At 38.8% G+C, this 17,371-nt stretch overlaps 1 protein-coding gene across 1 annotated transcript in view; it reads left to right on the top strand.

Moving 5' to 3' along the window:
• ttc39a (tetratricopeptide repeat domain 39A) overlaps window positions 1-16,457 on the top strand; it is a 23,369-nt gene extending 6,912 nt beyond the window's left edge. Inside the window, exons 3-19 of the mRNA XM_053322537.1 lie at window positions 998-1,102; window positions 8,038-8,169; window positions 10,269-10,309; window positions 10,629-10,696; window positions 10,806-10,870; window positions 10,967-11,066; window positions 11,639-11,704; window positions 11,949-12,057; window positions 12,136-12,203; window positions 12,303-12,362; window positions 12,626-12,787; window positions 14,211-14,302; window positions 14,534-14,654; window positions 14,870-14,981; window positions 15,204-15,318; window positions 15,558-15,674; window positions 15,900-16,457. Of these exons, the coding sequence (XP_053178512.1) occupies window positions 1,038-1,102; window positions 8,038-8,169; window positions 10,269-10,309; window positions 10,629-10,696; window positions 10,806-10,870; window positions 10,967-11,066; window positions 11,639-11,704; window positions 11,949-12,057; window positions 12,136-12,203; window positions 12,303-12,362; window positions 12,626-12,787; window positions 14,211-14,302; window positions 14,534-14,654; window positions 14,870-14,981; window positions 15,204-15,318; window positions 15,558-15,674; window positions 15,900-16,014 (1,608 nt within the window). The 5' untranslated portion in view covers window positions 998-1,037 and the 3' untranslated portion in view covers window positions 16,015-16,457. The remainder of the gene's footprint in view (window positions 1-997; window positions 1,103-8,037; window positions 8,170-10,268; window positions 10,310-10,628; window positions 10,697-10,805; window positions 10,871-10,966; window positions 11,067-11,638; window positions 11,705-11,948; window positions 12,058-12,135; window positions 12,204-12,302; window positions 12,363-12,625; window positions 12,788-14,210; window positions 14,303-14,533; window positions 14,655-14,869; window positions 14,982-15,203; window positions 15,319-15,557; window positions 15,675-15,899) is intronic.
• The last annotated feature ends 914 nt before the right edge of the window (window positions 16,458-17,371 follow it).

Raw genomic sequence — 17,371 nt, 5'->3', positions numbered from 1 at the left:
CTGTAATACAAATGAACATAAATGATAAACAATTGAATCTAAGGGAAAAAGTAGGTTTCTACAAAGCAACAAAGACACAATGAATCAGCTTAATGATGACATTAATATAGTGCTCCTATCAGCCATTACAGTTTCATATGTACCAGTTCATTTGTTCAGCTCATTATGCTAAATGCTAATGTGTTTTTCCCATGCTGTGTGCTCTTCTCACCCTAAAGTGGAGAAATAAAACCCCACTTTAAGCAGATTCATTATCAGCACAGTAAGTGAAATTGAAGAGGAGGGAAAGTGTGTCATGAAGGAAGAGAGCCTGATGTTTAGTCATGACTTGTGCTCAGTTTGGCCACACTATTCTCATGTCTCGTGAGGGTCATGTGCACTGTGCAATGAACTTATTATTAGCATTTCTTTGCTTTCACAAAGACGACTTAACAGATTGTTGTATTTGAAAAAAGGAAACAAGACTGATTTAAGCCATCATCTTCACTATAATAAATGACCCTGTCCAAAGCTGCTGACTTAGTTTGTGCGTGCAAGTACTGTCATGTATGCTGTTTCCGCCTGTAATGTGCAATATGATGCAACCAGCAACAACGCTAACAGCAAAATACTTGTTAGCCTGTGTACATACAGAATAAATACAGAAAGAGGAAATATCAAAATCCCACTTTCTCTGTAGTAGGTCAGTGTTTGGAAGAATGAAAAATGAGAACAGGGTCACTGCAGCAGAGAGACAGAGAAAGAGAAACTGGTTGGTGGCAGAGGATCCTCAAGAGTGACTCCACAGTTTTACATTTAAAAAAATACCACTCGAGGAATTTTAGGTCGCTAAAAATTGAATTTGAAGTGTATGACTGACTTTTTGTCCAACAGCAAGCCGGTTTAAAAGCTGTTTGTTTTAATAAGACTGATATGTGCTATCATTTGAATACTGCTCAATTAACCAAGAATATACTATACTCATCATTCACATTGTGTGTTTGTTTGTGTACCCCAGGTGCTCACGGTCTGACCTGTCGCTGGCTCTGGAGGACTGCATGGCTGCCTTGGATCTATTCCTCAGGAATGACTTTGAGAAGGCACAGACACAGCTCAGATCCAGGTAGGAGCACATCCTGCGCCACAAGCTAATACAGCTGAGTTGTAGCATCGGTCCAGCCCATCTGGCTTCTGTGCTTCTGTGCGACAAATATAATGAATCAGAGCCAACAGAAGTGTTTGTTCATGCAAACAGCTGTGTTTTTAGTGAGGTATTTTTGCATTCTTAGATGTTAGAAGGCAAACATTTTCATGAGGGAACTGCATGTACATGCAATATGCCTTTTTTCATTAAGGACATTTTGACATATCACAGTAGTTGGATAATGGCTGAATTCAATTTAGCTGCTTATATTTCAGGGTCCTGGTATTCTGCATGCTGACTTACTGGGACACTTCAATAAAACAGTGTTCTTAATAGATGTTGCACTTTTGTTTGGCACACATGAGAAAGTGTTAACATGCTAAAACACGAAACTAAGATGGTGGAAATGATAAACATTATAACTTATCACCAGTATATTAGCATTTTTATTATCAGCACATTAGCATGCTACTTTACTGATAATACAGTTTCTGAATTTTGTGAGATTGATGACCACTGTCTACACTCTCTGTCTACACTAGTTTTCTTTCAGAAGCAATTTAGCATTACTAGGTATCCTCTGTTCCTGCCCTGTTAATTTAGCTACAAGGTTAGCCTAGCTTAGTGGTTTAGCAGTTAGCCTTCAGCATCCACAGTTAATGCAGCCTCTCTATATCAATGGTGTGTGCTGATTGTTCCCTGTCTTGCAGTGATGGTGTCTCTGCAAGAGAGACGTGCCCATGAGTTAGACCAGCTTTTCTCTGCTAATGTTAACGTAGAGCACCCCATACAGTTGTAACCCCAGCCTTGACAGCAGGACTGCTAGTGATAGCACTGAGTAATCCTACTCCAAATTTAAAATCTAGTCAGATTAGAGGGCAGGGATTTGTATCATAGGACAGCTTTAAAGGACATGTTCACCATTTTTCTAGTCAGTCTTCAAACAGTCAGTTGCCCAAATAACCAATGAAAAAGTTTTCCTTGCTGTAATAATTCTTCCTGCTCATAAAAGATCCCCTTCAAATGCTCTTTCAAGTATTTCCTCAGACAGTGTTTCCCTGTTGAGCTGTGGTGGAAGTATAGTACAAAGTAACAAAAAGGGACTTCGAAAGATATCTACAGGATTTGACTAATTCGGTTGCCTGAAGCTTCATATTGTGGATTTTGACCCCCATCACTTACAGTGTAAGTACACTATGAAGGGAAACTGTATAAGGCAATGCCTAACATTCACAGAGCAATCATGTATATTTTTTAAATATTCATCCCATACTTCATCTCCCAGTTCTGCATTCAGCTCATCCGTCCATGCCTGTCTAAGACTCGCTGTGTTCAATGAAATATTGTTGTGCAGGATCTGGTAAAAGAACGAAACAGCCCCTTTAGGGCCCCTGCAAGGTCAAATTTGTTTATTGCCTCAAGGACCTCATGCTCTACCAGAATGTCAAAGTTGGATAAATGCGTCCTGACGTAATTTCGAATTTCGAAAAATGCCAGATTTAGGAATGTCATATTTAGCTACAGGTGGGTATGAGGCAAAAACGCTGTTAATGTATAAATCACCTATGTTGTAAATGCCTTTCCGCTTCCAGAGGAGGAAAACAATATCAGTCAGACCTGATAAAAAAGAATGGTTTTCACATATCGGGGTGTCCATGTAGGTTTTTGGAGCCTCGATGTAATGTTTTAAAGCATGCTTTTTCAACAGCAGTGGGACTGTTAAGAAGAGCAGATAATGAAGTTTTTTTGCAAAGCATTCATTCTGTACACAACCACGCAGGGCAGGAGTCAGCCTCAGAAGGAGGGCCTTTCTTCCACCATGCGAGAATAGATAAGTGTGCAGCCCAATAATACAACTTAAAATTCCCTAAAAACCTCCCATATCCTTTGGTTTTGATAGATGTTTTTTAGAGATTATAACTGTTTTATAGCTCCAAATGAAAGGTATAATAATTGAGTCTAACTCTTTGAAGTATGATTGCACAATACAACATGGAATGGATTGTAAAAGATGTAGAAAGAGGGGCAATATGATCTTCTTGATTGCATTCATCTTCCCGACCATGGATATTGGGAGAGTTTTCCAAAACTCAATATTGGTTTTGGCTTGCTCAATTTTGCTTTGCCAGTTTAATTGGAGGAGATCATTTGGGTTTTTGGTGACAGTCACTTCTAAATATGTAAAAGCTTTGTAGGATTTCATAAATGGAATGGATTGCAAATATGCCTCGTTAACTGCTGCGAAGACTGGCATAAGTTCACTTTTCTCCCAGTTGATAGAGAATCCTGACAGACTGCCAAACTTATCAATGAGAATCAAGACAGGAGATATTGATACTTGTGGCAGGGAAATGTACAAGAGAATGTCGTCCGCATATAGCGAAAGATAATGTTTACCGCCAAACATTTTGATGGGAGAGATTAAAGGGCTCTGTCTTATACTGGCAGCAAGTGGTTCGATGATAATCACAAACAAAAAGGGGGAGGGGGGCAACCTGGACGGGTCCGTGGTGAACTGCAAATGGAGGGGAGATGTTCTGGTTAGTAATAACTGATGCCGTCGGTCGTGAATAAATTATTTCTGTCCATCTTTTGATGGATGCAGCAATATCAAAACTCTTCGTAATAAAGTGTCAAAAATGCCATTCCTTCTGGTACATAATTTATACCTTTTAAATGATACCTATTGCAAAATCAATATACCACCATCCAGATTAGTATACTTGTCATGGAAAGTACTATTTACATTGTGAAAACAATTATAATTATAATGTATTTTGTTGCTGTTGTGTCATTTTTTTATTCGTCTTCTTGATGCCATCATGGTTATCATATTTTGGGCATGGGGACTACACATTTATAACAGGCAGCCTGTGTGACAAACCTTGGAACTTGGAACATTTACCAGACTGACAGGGTTAAACAAGTTACATTACAAGTATTAAACAAATTGAGTTGCACTGTGGTGAATGTAGGATCCAGCGTCTTTGATTAGTGACCTGTAACTATCTATATATATCTGGGCCTCTGCTGCATTGATTTTGACCATTTTTTCTTTATATGACTCTTGAGCCCCCAAGTTTTATGGAGGTGCATTATAAATAAATCTGTGCATTACCCTTTTAAAGTTCAAACTCAGCTTCTGGCACAAGAACAGGTCAGGAACAGACACTGTCTGTCTACATTAAGATGAGCTGAAGGAACTTTGGTTTGCTGCTGATGCTGTTCGGATGATTTGCTGTAGGTTTTACATGATTGACGTGCTGCTTTGACTTCTATTCACAAACACTTACCTCCTCCAGTTTTGTATTCCAACACTGTGTCATCATGTTACTCCATTGTTCAATCACTCCTCTATTGTCCTTTATCGTATCATCGCTATTATCCTCCACCCTCTAGCTTCTCTCTGGGGTTGTGGACTACTCCTTAGTCCCAGTTTCTTCTTTTCAGTGCTGGCTTACACCAAGAACAGCTTCCTGTCGCCCTGTACATTCTTTGTGCAACAGATATTGTCAGTTTGGTGCTTTAGTTGTTGATAATAGTTGTTATGGTGCATTTAGGAATTTCGGAAATGTTCTAAGTAATGTAATTAGTTAGATTTTTGGCTCAGACTCGATTATGCAGACTTTCATTGGACCATTACATAAATACTCTGTTGCCAAGTGACTATCCTGGTGTCATAAACACAATATGCTTTAGTATCTAAATCAGGATTTGTGCAATATTCCAACTTGGAGGAAAATCTGTCTAAATCCACTTTGGCAGTCTCTCGAGCTGCTGCCACCTAATGCTTGGCAGGCTCAACAGCTCAGCAGGTGTCATCATTTTTGTCTCAGGATTCCTCCCACAGCTCTGTGTATGCTATCTCTGCCTCTTCCAATTGCTGAAGTGCACCTGAACAAATAGAAGTTGCAAATATGTATGTTTTCAGCTGTTGTGATCCCAGGTGGTTAGCTTTGCACATGCAGTGGAGCATTACAAGCCAGAAATCAGTAGAGACTAGAACTAGAGAAAAGAGAAAAAGCCCTGAACAATAATAATGAGGAGCTCCGTTGTGATCTCAGACACAGTTGTGGTCTTTTTTTAGTGAGAATTAGATTAAATACACAGGGTTAGTTTCTGAACAATTGCTGTTTCCTTCCATCCGGCATCTCTGTCATTATAACAAAAGAATTCAGTAGACAGTAGGGATACAGTGAAATTGCATTTTGAGGTTTGTACGAAAGGCGATGGCTCGGGGCCTCTAATATGTAATATTATGTAAGGTGTGATGACATCTTTAGCACTGCATGAGAGAGATAAACACTGAAGGACTCTGTAGGGAACAAAAAGTCCTACAGATGAGAAACACAAAGCTTTCCTCATTCTCAAAAGTGTCTTATTTAGTCCATCTCTCCTTTCTCCCTCCAGCTGTGATCTGGTGGGACCAGGGTATACTGGAGCTCTGCAGTGCACACACACACACATGCACACACACAAACACACACATACACATATGGATACTATGTTTTTTATGAGTGTAGGAGCACTCTCGAAGGACACAACAATCATATTTCTCATGGGGATGAGTGGGGTCAGGAATTGAACATAAATTCCTTTTCAGTGAGATGAGTTCATGTCTGAGCCACTGACTGTTATTTTGTGAACAAAGGCTGTGACTATTTGTTTCATTATTGATTTATGATATAATTAATTTAGGGTTTATTGAATTCCATTCTTTAATAATGAATTTTTTAACATGTCATCAAAATGCTCATCAAAATTTCACTGGAACCAATGTAAAATTATAAAATTGAGATATAAAATAGTGAAAAGCAACATATCGTCACACTGGAGGGATTGGAAACAAACAGGTTTCACTGTATGTAATGTAATGTATGAGCATGGCCGTATATGTATGTAACATTTACCAAACAAAACAGCTGTTATTAGTTTAAGAGGCTGTGAGAAGAATCAAGCTTTGGAAATGTATTGCAGATGTGCTGTCTGATGTTCTTATGGGATAATTAGAAGTTTTATGAGTATGGTGTTGTGTTTTGAAATGTGGTTTATCATCTGGCCCCATTTGTCATGATTAATTTCTGTTTACAGGCTGCCAGCTAACTTTGATATACCCGACTAGAGTTTTTTTGGACTCGACTAATGTCCATGAGCAACTTATACCACTGTATTTATTTTATTTAGCTGTGTGTGTTATTTATATAACATAAATAGATTTTTTTTAAAAACCATAAACGTTAGTATTGATTGTTGATTATACACGTCCAGATATTTTAGGCTTTGCTGTACCCGGGCTGCATGTTTCTTCTCTTTATGAGTCATGGACTCTGAGCTACTGCAGACTCCTCTACTCTTTTTTTCTTTTCTTCATCAAATCTGCAGGCTTAGTTTTATTTGCCAGCTCTCTGTTCAAACATGCCATGAGACCAAGTACAGCCACAACAGTGCAATCTTATTCTCCCACTGTGCTCTTCCTCACAGCTGTTGCAATGAGTGGGTGTAGAAAGTTTGCTGTACATGACATACAATACAGCAATTGATGAAGCTTCTTCTTGGAGAGACTTGGTGATATTGTTCCTTTTGAAGCTGTGCTCACTTTTTCATAAATGTTTTTTCCTGTTTTTCAGATGATACATATCTCATTTCAGAATAATACAAAGAACACAGTGATGTAAATTGACAGAAATAAACTGCTGTGCTGCTGTGAAATATTTGGAATTCTCTGCCACTTTCAACACAAGTAACCTCAATTCAATTTACCTCGTAGCTCCCTCCTAAATGGTTTGGGCACTCTTACATAAGCCTGATGCAATGGAAATGTAAGACAGGCAAATCTCCCTGCTTCTACGTCAATATCTCCGCCCTCTCTGACTGTCCGCTTTTGCTTGAGTTGATTCTTGTTTCCCGATTGGTTGCGGCAACAGAATGAATCATTTGTATTCTTTAAGGTGGAGAGTTTAATCTTGATTTATTATTAAAATGTAATGTTTTATTTCTTCATCAAAATTGCTACTACGAAAAGTAAGTTAGGCAGGATTAACATTAATTGTCATGACCTTGTACTCTGTTTTCATGGGCTGTTTACACAAATGTAATTTATGTGGCTGTAAAAGTCTAGTGGTTTGAGCTCAGAGTAACATCACAGAGGCTCGTCACATGAGTCCATCTGCAGTGAACAGCAATGAAGTGTTTGTTATGCAGACTGACAGCATTCCTGCACACCTCAGCCTTTATGTTTTACCACAATTAGTCTGCCACGTCTTTGTGCATATGTTTGTGTGTGCTGCTACAAATCTGCGTGTGTGGTCTGTAGTCCTTTTGTATCAAGACAAAGTGAAATAGATGCACTTTATATGAGGCTGTTTGTACCATCAGTTGTGACTGTAGACTGTAGGCTAGCATATTAACAACTATGCCATGTTTTTTGTTGCTATTGTTATTTTAGCAATAAGGTTTAATAATGATTTATAACAAGAGCATCTACCAGGAAAATGTCTGTGACGCCAAACGCTTTAGCTCCTCCTTCATCGTTTTAGAACCTGTAAAAGCAACTTTTTCAGAATGACATGGCACTAAAAAATGTAGCTATAAATAGACACCAGCAGTTTTTTATGTGTAGAGGTGTGGCTTTAAGTATACAGTTACACCTGTCGTCAGTGGGAATTAAGTTTCAGACTATAATCTGTATCCACATTGTTCCTTTGTCACAGGTTCTACATGGTTACATGACTGCTGTATGAATCTTCAATTTTTGTCACAGTTAAACAAAAGGTCTCTCTCCAATTGTCATTTCCATGTTCACACCAGAAACAGAGCACATCATTGTTTTGATAAGCATGTGTTACTTCCTCTATTCTGTTTCTGACAAAACAACTAAAACAAATTTTGCATTTTGTCTTTTGTTTTTTTAATAGAACCAAAGACAGCATGTATCATGCCCTGACTTATGCCACCATCCTAGAGATGCAGGCCATGATGACCTTTGACCCCCATCACATCTTGGCTGCAGGAAACACCATGAAGGAGGCCCAGGCTATCTGTCAACGGTGAGAATTTCCCACATCACCAGAATGAAATAATGTGCTGATGATGGGCTGTGACAAAACCTTTTTTAGTTCCCCTCAAACTGTCAAAATCTACTAAGTTGCAGAAAAATGAATTTAATCTCTTATTAGCCAGTCAGTTTAGAGACAAGACTAAAAAATGGCTTTTTAAGTTAGAGGAGATATTTTCCTGCTTATCAAGGCATTTCTCTAATCTTATATCTTCCATCAATCTTCCACCTAAAGTCCTGTTTGATACTTTAGGTTTCTCAAGGCACTCACATTTTCTCTAACAGTGACTACAATAACTTCCTTAAATATTTTATAGATAAGGTTGTAAATGTTACAGCAAACATCTCACTCTCGTCCAGTCTATTCATTAATGGTTTCTCTAACCCATCCATCTTGGATTCCTTTTGTCCTGTCTCTATAGACAATGTTACAGCCTTGTTAGGAAAAGGAAACCCTCTTCAAGTCCACTAGATGTCCTACTAACCTCTCTGTTCTTAAAGGTTTTAAATGCATTAGTCCCTGTTCAGTTAATGTTATGAAACCACTCTCCTTTATCAGGGATGTGCCCAGCTATTTTAAGCAGGCTATTGTCCAGCTTTTGTTGAAGAAACAAACCCCAAAACCCTCCCTGCCAGAGAACTGTAGCCCTTTTTCTAAACTCCCCTCCCGTCTTCTCCAGAATTGAGTGTGTTTGACAAATCTCAGTCTGGTTTTCATAAATAACACTCCACTGAATTGGCTTTCCATTTCAAATGATATCCTTGTGGCTCAGTGCTCAGTTTTGGTTTTATTGGATCTTAGTGCACTATTCGATACTGTTGACCAACACATATTAATCTACAGGCTAAAACACCTGGTGGGCATTTCTGGGACTGCATTGGATGGTGGTTCTCCTTGTATCTCACTGATAACATTTTTTCAGTCGTAATAGAACTTGTGTCACAAACCGCTATTTTGTTATGTGGCGTCCCCCTGTAATCAGTCCTGTGGTCTATTTTATTCTCCATATACATGCTTCCACTAAGACAGTTTCAACATCTCTTATGACTTATACACAGATGAAATCCACGTATACTTATCCTTCCAACTTGATGAGCTTGATACACTGTACTGAAAACAGTTTAAATACAATTAGGAACTGGATGGCAAATAATTCCTTATTAATTAAGTACCCTGATAACTTTTATTAAGTGATGAAGCAGAATCTTTTTTTGCTTTATCCTCGTCTTCTTGGTCTGCATAATCTTGGTGTGATTTTTGACCAATCCATGAGTTTTAATGCTTATATTAGGATGCTGACTTGGTCATGTTTCTTTCACTTAAGAAACATACCCAGACTGTTGTGTCAAGAGCTGATTCAGAGTAATAGGAATAGTCTCTCTAAAAGAATGTGGTCTGTGTACTCTTTTAATAAGCAGTTAAAAACCCAAATGTTCAAACAGACATTTAGTTAATGTAGTATTTTACTTGTGCCTGTTTTTGTCTCCTGTGTGTATTATTTGCTGTTTATCTTTTTCTTTATTCTTAATGCATTTTTATTTATTGTTTTTAATTTATTTATTTATAGTTTTTTTGTGTGAACCTATGTAGCTCTTTGTGACAGGTGCTATATAAATAAACTTTACTTACTGTATATTTACTATACACACATAGCAAATAATACTGTATTTTTTGGACTCTGGATCCCATTAATAACATGCAACTTAAGTCAGAGGACATGGAGAGGCCATCCAGGGCCTTTTTCTCGAAAAAATGTTATAACATCTGTCCTCGGGGGACTGTGAGAATTAGTCATGAATACCACGCATCACGCCACCCCTTAAAAACACACAATTTTGGTATTTGCAGCACTGTCACCTCACCGAACAGATCTGAGGTCAGTGCTGTAGTTCTCCTTTTCAAGGTTTTTATTACTAATGGGGACATAAATGCTTGGTCAGCAACTTATGGTAACTTCACCCTGCAGGTCAGCATCCTGTCTTCCCAAGAATGAGGCTGAGTCATTGATTTGCTTTGAAACAAGATAAGAGAAGAAACGCGGAACAGTGCAATACAATAACTACACACAACTTGTATGCTTTCTTCATTAGGCACCGCAAGAAGTCAAGCTTCTCCAAAAACTTCTCAGAAGGTCAGTATAGTCTTGTACTGACAGAGTAAGTAAGTAGACAAATAGAGTAAAATGTGTCACCATAATTCATAATTACAGATGTCAGTATTAAGGCAGCAGTTTCAGTGTGAGCATTTGAGTGTTTGTGCATGTTGTGACCACCAGTTTGATTTTCTTTTTCTTTTGGTGAATGTGCACTCTTGCTAAAGTATACTATATGTGCATGTGTATGTATGTATGCTTGTGTGTGTTCCGGTCATTACTGTGCAGTGCCTGGGCTCTGCTGAGCTTTCAGGCTGCCTGACTGAAGATAACTGTGACATAATCATTTTCACCTCAGAGGAACTCCATGCTGAAGTTTGCTATGCTGAGTGTCTCCTCCAGAGGGCAGCGCTCACCTTCCTTCAGGTCAGGAATAAGGCTTTCTCAGATAGCCTTAATCTGCCACCATTGATGATTTTAACTTGGTTACAACTCATTCTCTTCTCCTTCACTTGTCTCTTGCCCCTTGTCTCAGGATGAAAATATGATCAGTTTCATTAAAGGGGGAATCAAAGTGAGGAACAGCTACCAGACATACAAGTGAGAATCCAAACTCTTGATTTGTTCTATCTTCCTTTCTACCTTGTCACATATTAACTTTTCCTCTCTAATCTGCTCCTTTTATCTTGACCTTAGAGAGCTTCACACAGTCCTCCAGTCCACTGGATACACTCATGGTGACAACCATGGCCATTTTGAGGGTGGTGTTAAATTGGGAGTAGGAGCCTTTAATCTAGTAAGTAAACAGCCCAATGTAGTCCTTTTCATTTGTAATTAAACACAGGTCAGAGAATAATTATTCACATCCAAACTGTGGGGGAAAAGAACTTCCTAATTGTATCTTGCTTAATCCTAAAAATGACCACCTGTTAATTGATACTTCATTAGATGTTTGGAAATTGACAAACACATAAAAACAGGAGAAGGGGAGAAAAAGTTCACTGCTCATCTGCTCTTCTGTGTTCATGTGTATTTATGATCATCTACAGCATCATAAAAAGGTGCTCTTTATACAAGGAATTTCAAGGAGTTTCAAATATTAATAATGCCACCAATTTGGGGATTTAGAAGTACTTTGAAATAAGTTGTCAGTAAGAGAAATGTACATTATATAAACATTTGCACATGTTCCTTTGACTGTTATGCTTATGTGCAGAGAAAGCTTTGTAGTTTGGACACATCTATAATTACTGGCTCCTGTACATATGTTTGTATATTGTATTTCCTTGCAAACCACTGGTGTTGTATTCTAAAGAAAGGACCCTGTAATCCTATTACTAGCCTTTTCATTCCTCTGCTCCTCTGTAGATGATCTCCATGTTGCCTACGAGGACACTCAAGCTGCTGGAGTTTGTTGGTTTCTCGGGTAATAAGGTGAGCTCTTCGGACAAGTGACAGCCAGTTAAGGCTGACAGGAGGAGTGTGAAGGGTGTAATGTGTCCAGTTAGAGATGCTCAACAGAGAACATGGATCATTCTATGCTTTGTGAATGACACTGGAAAGTAAATTGATAAGTCATTGTGGTTCTATTAGTTTGTTGTTTTACAGGAAAACTTGCCTGTTATTTGTGGAAATTACTTGCATGTGTGTGATTGTGTGTATCTGAATGCTCCTGCAGGAGTTTGGTCTCCAGCAGCTTCAGGAGGGCTCTGCAGAAAGCACATTCAGGTCCTTCTTATGTAACATGCTGCTGCTCTGTTATCACACCTTCATGAGCTTCATACTAGGTGAGCATGAACACATACACATAGCTGCATCCGACCACATATACAGACAAGGATCTTAGTTGGGTTTGTGTCTTACAGGCACTGGGGAGGGAGACGTTGAAGATGCAGAGAAACTGCTGCAGCCATATCTCAAGAAATATCCTAAGGTTTGACAGCACTAAGCACTGTTTTTGTTTTTCAAAGTTTCCCATATAATTTGATCTGTGATGTTGCTAAACATGCTGTGGGATTTTTTTCTCTCCTAGGGATCCATCTTCTTGTTCTTTGCTGGTCGAATAGAGGAGATCAAAGGCAACCTGGATGGTGTAAGTGAGAGACTTAATGGATGTGAAAATGCATTAGTATAATGAAGATTGTTATTACCAAACAGATAAAACAAGTGCAATAGATATGCAATATTTTTATTTTATTATGTTAAAGCAGTAACATGTTTATATCTAAAAAAGCATCCATGCAAATACTGCATTTGAAGACAATACATTTGGTTGCATCACTGACTTATTCAACATGCAAACTGAATATGTGTAAGAAAAATAAATGAATGAATATGAGTGTATGTTTTGGCCAGGCCATCAAGCGTTTTGAGGAGTGCTGTGAGGCTCAGCAGCAGTGGAAGCAATTCCACCACATGTGCTACTGGGAGCTAATGTGGTGCTTTACGTACAAGAGGCACTGGAAGATGGCCTACTTCTATGCTGACCTGCTCAGCAAGGAGAACTCCTGGTCCAAGGTGAGCCATCACTAATATGAACTGAGGGAACCACTAGGCAAGGACTCAATGGCATGACTCGAACACAGGCAGTTTCCAAAGCCTAGGAAAAGTAGATAGGTCAAGGGCAGAGCGGCCACTTTGGGATCAAGCAACCCACTCTGTGGTTAATGCAGGAAATACACGCTCTCTTGTGCCCTCTTGTGCCCTCTTGTGCCCTCTTGTGCCCTCTTGTCACAATGAAAGAAAGACAAACTGAAACAAGGGAGGTGCACAATAATACACTAGGAAAGGGGGGACCATGGGAATCAGGTGTGAGTAATCAGACCAAGGGCGATGCAGACAGTTACAGAAGGGGCAGGAAATTAATTTGAAAGAGGAGGAAAGGTGAGTCATACCCAAAAATAAAATAGGAAATGGTTAAAAATGATAACGAAAATAAAAATACCAGCAGATTGGGGAGCGGCCATCGCTGTAGGCTAAATCCAAATGTCCGGAAGACAAAAAGAATCCAACTTTCTGGATGTCACCACACTTGCTGACTTGTGGAACAGGTGTGTTCCTGAGAAGTCTGTGGGCTGAGGGCTTCCAGAGAGTCTGCTTGGGGTACAGACTTCACAAGAACATTTTCTATAATCCTGCAGCAATAGACCTTAAATAAACTTATTATTTTTATCAATAAAAAAGAATCCATAATTATCATAATAAAATATTTAATAATAGGCTACGTAAAATATTTACTTTTGTTGACATTTGATTTTTTTTTAACTTTTATTAAAAACTGTATCGATGTAGTGAAGTATAATGTACACACAGGTAATCAGCTGACACGCATATCAAAACCATTAGGAGACATTCAGAAAAACAGTTTGAAATGACGTCAATAATTTGAATTTATCGACACGGAAACACAGTGGAGGTCTTTATTCCATCTCAGAGTGCATTTTATCCTCTTGCGGCCCAGTGCCCTTGCAGACTTGATGTGATGACATGGTGAGGGATTAAATATATCCTGTCTTGCTAATAAATAAAATGCAGATGTTAAGTGACTGAGCATGCTTCTTTGTTTAGTGACCTTTTCATGAACTAACATCAAACTGGTTTTCAACATATCTGATTGCTCAAACAGAAATATTATTAACATTTCTCAGCTCATAGAAAAAAACATGTAATCTTTGCCATTAAATTAAAAACAACATTCACCAAACCTGTTGCAATACTTTCATCTGACAGCAACAATCTATGTATTTTTGATTGGCCTAAAAGGCAAAACAGCAGCTGTATAAAATAAAAATAAGTACAAACACATCTTGTAACCAGACTCCAGATAAAAAATAGACCTTAACTCTGGAACCCTGATCTGGCTCTCTAAACTTTCTCTCCTCAACTCATTTCAAAAAGATAGATGGGATTGCAGTAGTAACTACTTTTTTTATTCCCTCAGGCTACCTATGCCTATATGAAAGCAGCCTACCTCAGCATGCTGACTAAGGATGATTGCCTAACCTTCGGGGAGACTGCGCTTACTCTGTTCAGGTATGAAACTACCCACAGCAAATACAGTGAAATATAGATGATTCACTGCAATGTATATATTTATGGTAAACAGCTGAATAAATGCTCTGGTAATTTAAAATGTAATTTGACATTTGATATATTCAGTCTGCTGCATACAGTGTGTAATCAGTAGTAGTAAGTGCAAGTCATATTTTTACTAACTTTTTGACATGTGTTCTAACGCACATTTCATCATATTGTATATTTCAGGCAGGTTCCAGGGCTCAAGCAGAAAATAGCAGGCAAATCTTTACCAACAGAGAAGTTTGCAATCAGGAAAGCCCGCCGCTACCTGGCAGAAAACCCCATTTGTCTTCCTGCTCCTCCACTGGTCAGTACTGGACGATGCCGTCTGCCTTGTCACACTGCATTTGTAACACGATTTTTCCTCTGTTACCATACAGTGTATTGCTGCATCATCTATGTGAAGTAATTTGATCAGAAATGTCATGTAGTGCCTTAATTTTTCAGGTTAATTTATATCAATCAAAGTTCACTGATTGTTGGTTGTTATGGTTGATTTGCGTGTATCTATGACCTATCCAGGAGATGATGTACATCTGGAATGGCTATACAGTCATTGGCAAACATAAAGATCTGACTGAAGGCATGCTGAAAACACTGGATGAGGCACAGGCTAACCTCGAGAGCAGCCAAAGTATGCGAAATCACAACTAGATTCAAGATTCTTATAGAGTAAAATCATTCTTTTGTTTATTTGTGACATTAATATGCTGATTACACATATTTTTGATGATGTACTGTTTCTTAATTAAATCCCAGCAGAAGGATGTTTTCTGCAGATATGATTATTGAAAATGTTCATTCAAGCTTGTTATTTTGTAATCTGGGCCTAACTCACTTTTTGTGTTTTTATCAGGGACTGAGTTTTCCATAGACGATCAGTGCCTGCTGAGCCTCCTGAAAGGACTGTGTCTCAAACACCTTGGGCACCAGGAGGAGGCCGAACACTACTTTACCCTTGTCCTCTGCAAGTAAGCCTGTCTTAATAATGCACACAGACATGCACACTATACACATAATTAAACAAAACAGCAAAAACAGATGTGCTCCAATTTCTTGCCTTGTGTCATCATCAAGCCTGATCAAAATCTTTGTGCATTCTCTTGTGAATAAAGGCTTTTCTGTTTCTAAAAACACTCTGCATAACTGTTGAAGGGAATCTTTGTTCATGCTTACTTCACTTCCACTCTGGTTTGGTATTTATCTACAGTGAGTCCCAGATCAAGTATGACCACTACCTGGTTCCTAATGCCCTGCTGGAGCATGGTCTGTTGTGTCTGGAACAAGGCAGAAATGATGAAGCTATCAAACTCCTAGAAACAGCAAAGTAAGTTTTTCAAAGAATAAAATGAATTAAAGTCATAGTTACTTTTGGAGAAGTTTGTTAAATCAATGATTCCCCACTTGCCTGTTGAAAGAATTGTTAACTATGCCTTATACTTATGGTCAGTGCTCAACTGAAAGATGAGGTTGACTATTGTGAAATTATAAAGTGATTGAATTATATTGATTACTGATGTGATTGTTAATCACTTCTCTTGCTCCGTTTCAGGCAAAATTACAAAAACTACTCCATGGAATCACGGACACACTTCCGTATCCAAGCTGCTCTGCACAAAGCCAAGGCCACCGGAGAGAATGGGATCCATGTGCCCTCCAGCCCATAACAGACAGAGGAGGGCACACTAGAGCTGAGACAGCCTCTTGTTTCCACAGCCCCACAATGCACCACTCAGCTTAGCCCAGCCCCGCCTATTTAGGCGTGTGATTTGTTTTTTCATCAGAAGGGTAGGGGGAAGAGGGATGCTCAATTTTGTTGTGTGTGCCGCCCTTACAGGCGACTACCGCTCTATATGGCCCTGATGGGGTTAGACAGGTTTGCCATGTCCTTGTCCAGAGATATATTGGATGAACTGCACTTCCTTGTGTTATTTGAAATAGAGACAAGTTGAGAAATGTGCCTATATTTATCAACCATTGCTTCTAGCAGGCTTGTTTATCCAGCACTGTGGCCACCCATATGGGGCGCACTTGGGTAGGAAACAAATAGAAATGTAAGTAATATATAGATGGCCTCCACTAATAAAAATGTGCCCAGTGCAGGGTAGTTGGTTTGGACTTGGTGGAGGTAGTAAAGAGCTCCCTATAAATTAGCATCATATGACCTTGTTGCTACACAGCCGCCCCCTTCTTCAATTTAATATTATTTGGATATAATTTGTAAAGTCCCTTTAGTAAATGGAAGGTGACACATAATTATGTACTCACATAGTGTTACACCAGGTATATATCACATAATGCAACTTGCTACATTGTCCATGAGATGAGTGCTTTGGACTGTGTCATTTGACAAACTTTGGTTGATAGGTGGTCAAGCTTTCATCTATGATTGGTGTTTTTCACCAAAACCACTATGACCAACATAGACAAATTCTGTATATGTTGAAATCACTTCTCTCTTACACTAAGTAATTTTTGGTTCATTTTGTTTCTCTGAGAATTTACTATTGTTTATTTATAATGTTCTTCCTTTCCTTGAAGCATATTGAAAACACTAAAAGACAAATTTAGTAAATGTGGAATACTTTCTTTCAGAGATGATCAAAGCTATAATCATGTTGTATTTAACAATCACATGTGGCTTTTGCACAAGGCTTTGTAAATCAGCCAGCACATGCAAACTCTCTAGTCAAAAGAAATGCCTATCAGACTTAAAGTGAGAGTTATTCTCTACATTTATATACTGTAAATGGCACCTTTTACACAAATTGTCCCATTTTAAGAGGACAGATGAATGTGTCTTTTAGAAAGGCAGACTCCCTCCTTTTCTCCTCCTGGTGTGTGGGACAGGGTCCAACAGCACTTGAGCTTGAACAAACAGGCCATTCATGCCGAGCAGCGAAGGACTGCGTGCTTGTCCGCCTGTTGCATCTTTCGATGAAGCTCTGAACGGCAACCACTACAGACGTCCTGCTTTGTGAACATCATCTGCTGCTCCTGTATCAGCCATGCTAGACTGCAACC

The sequence above is a fragment of the Scomber japonicus genome, chromosome 7, assembly GCF_027409825.1.
Source record: "Scomber japonicus isolate fScoJap1 chromosome 7, fScoJap1.pri, whole genome shotgun sequence".
Taxonomy (NCBI): domain Eukaryota; kingdom Metazoa; phylum Chordata; class Actinopteri; order Scombriformes; family Scombridae; genus Scomber; species Scomber japonicus.
Note: the sequence above shows the minus strand (reverse complement) of the source record. Positions and strands in the feature narration are given on the sequence as shown.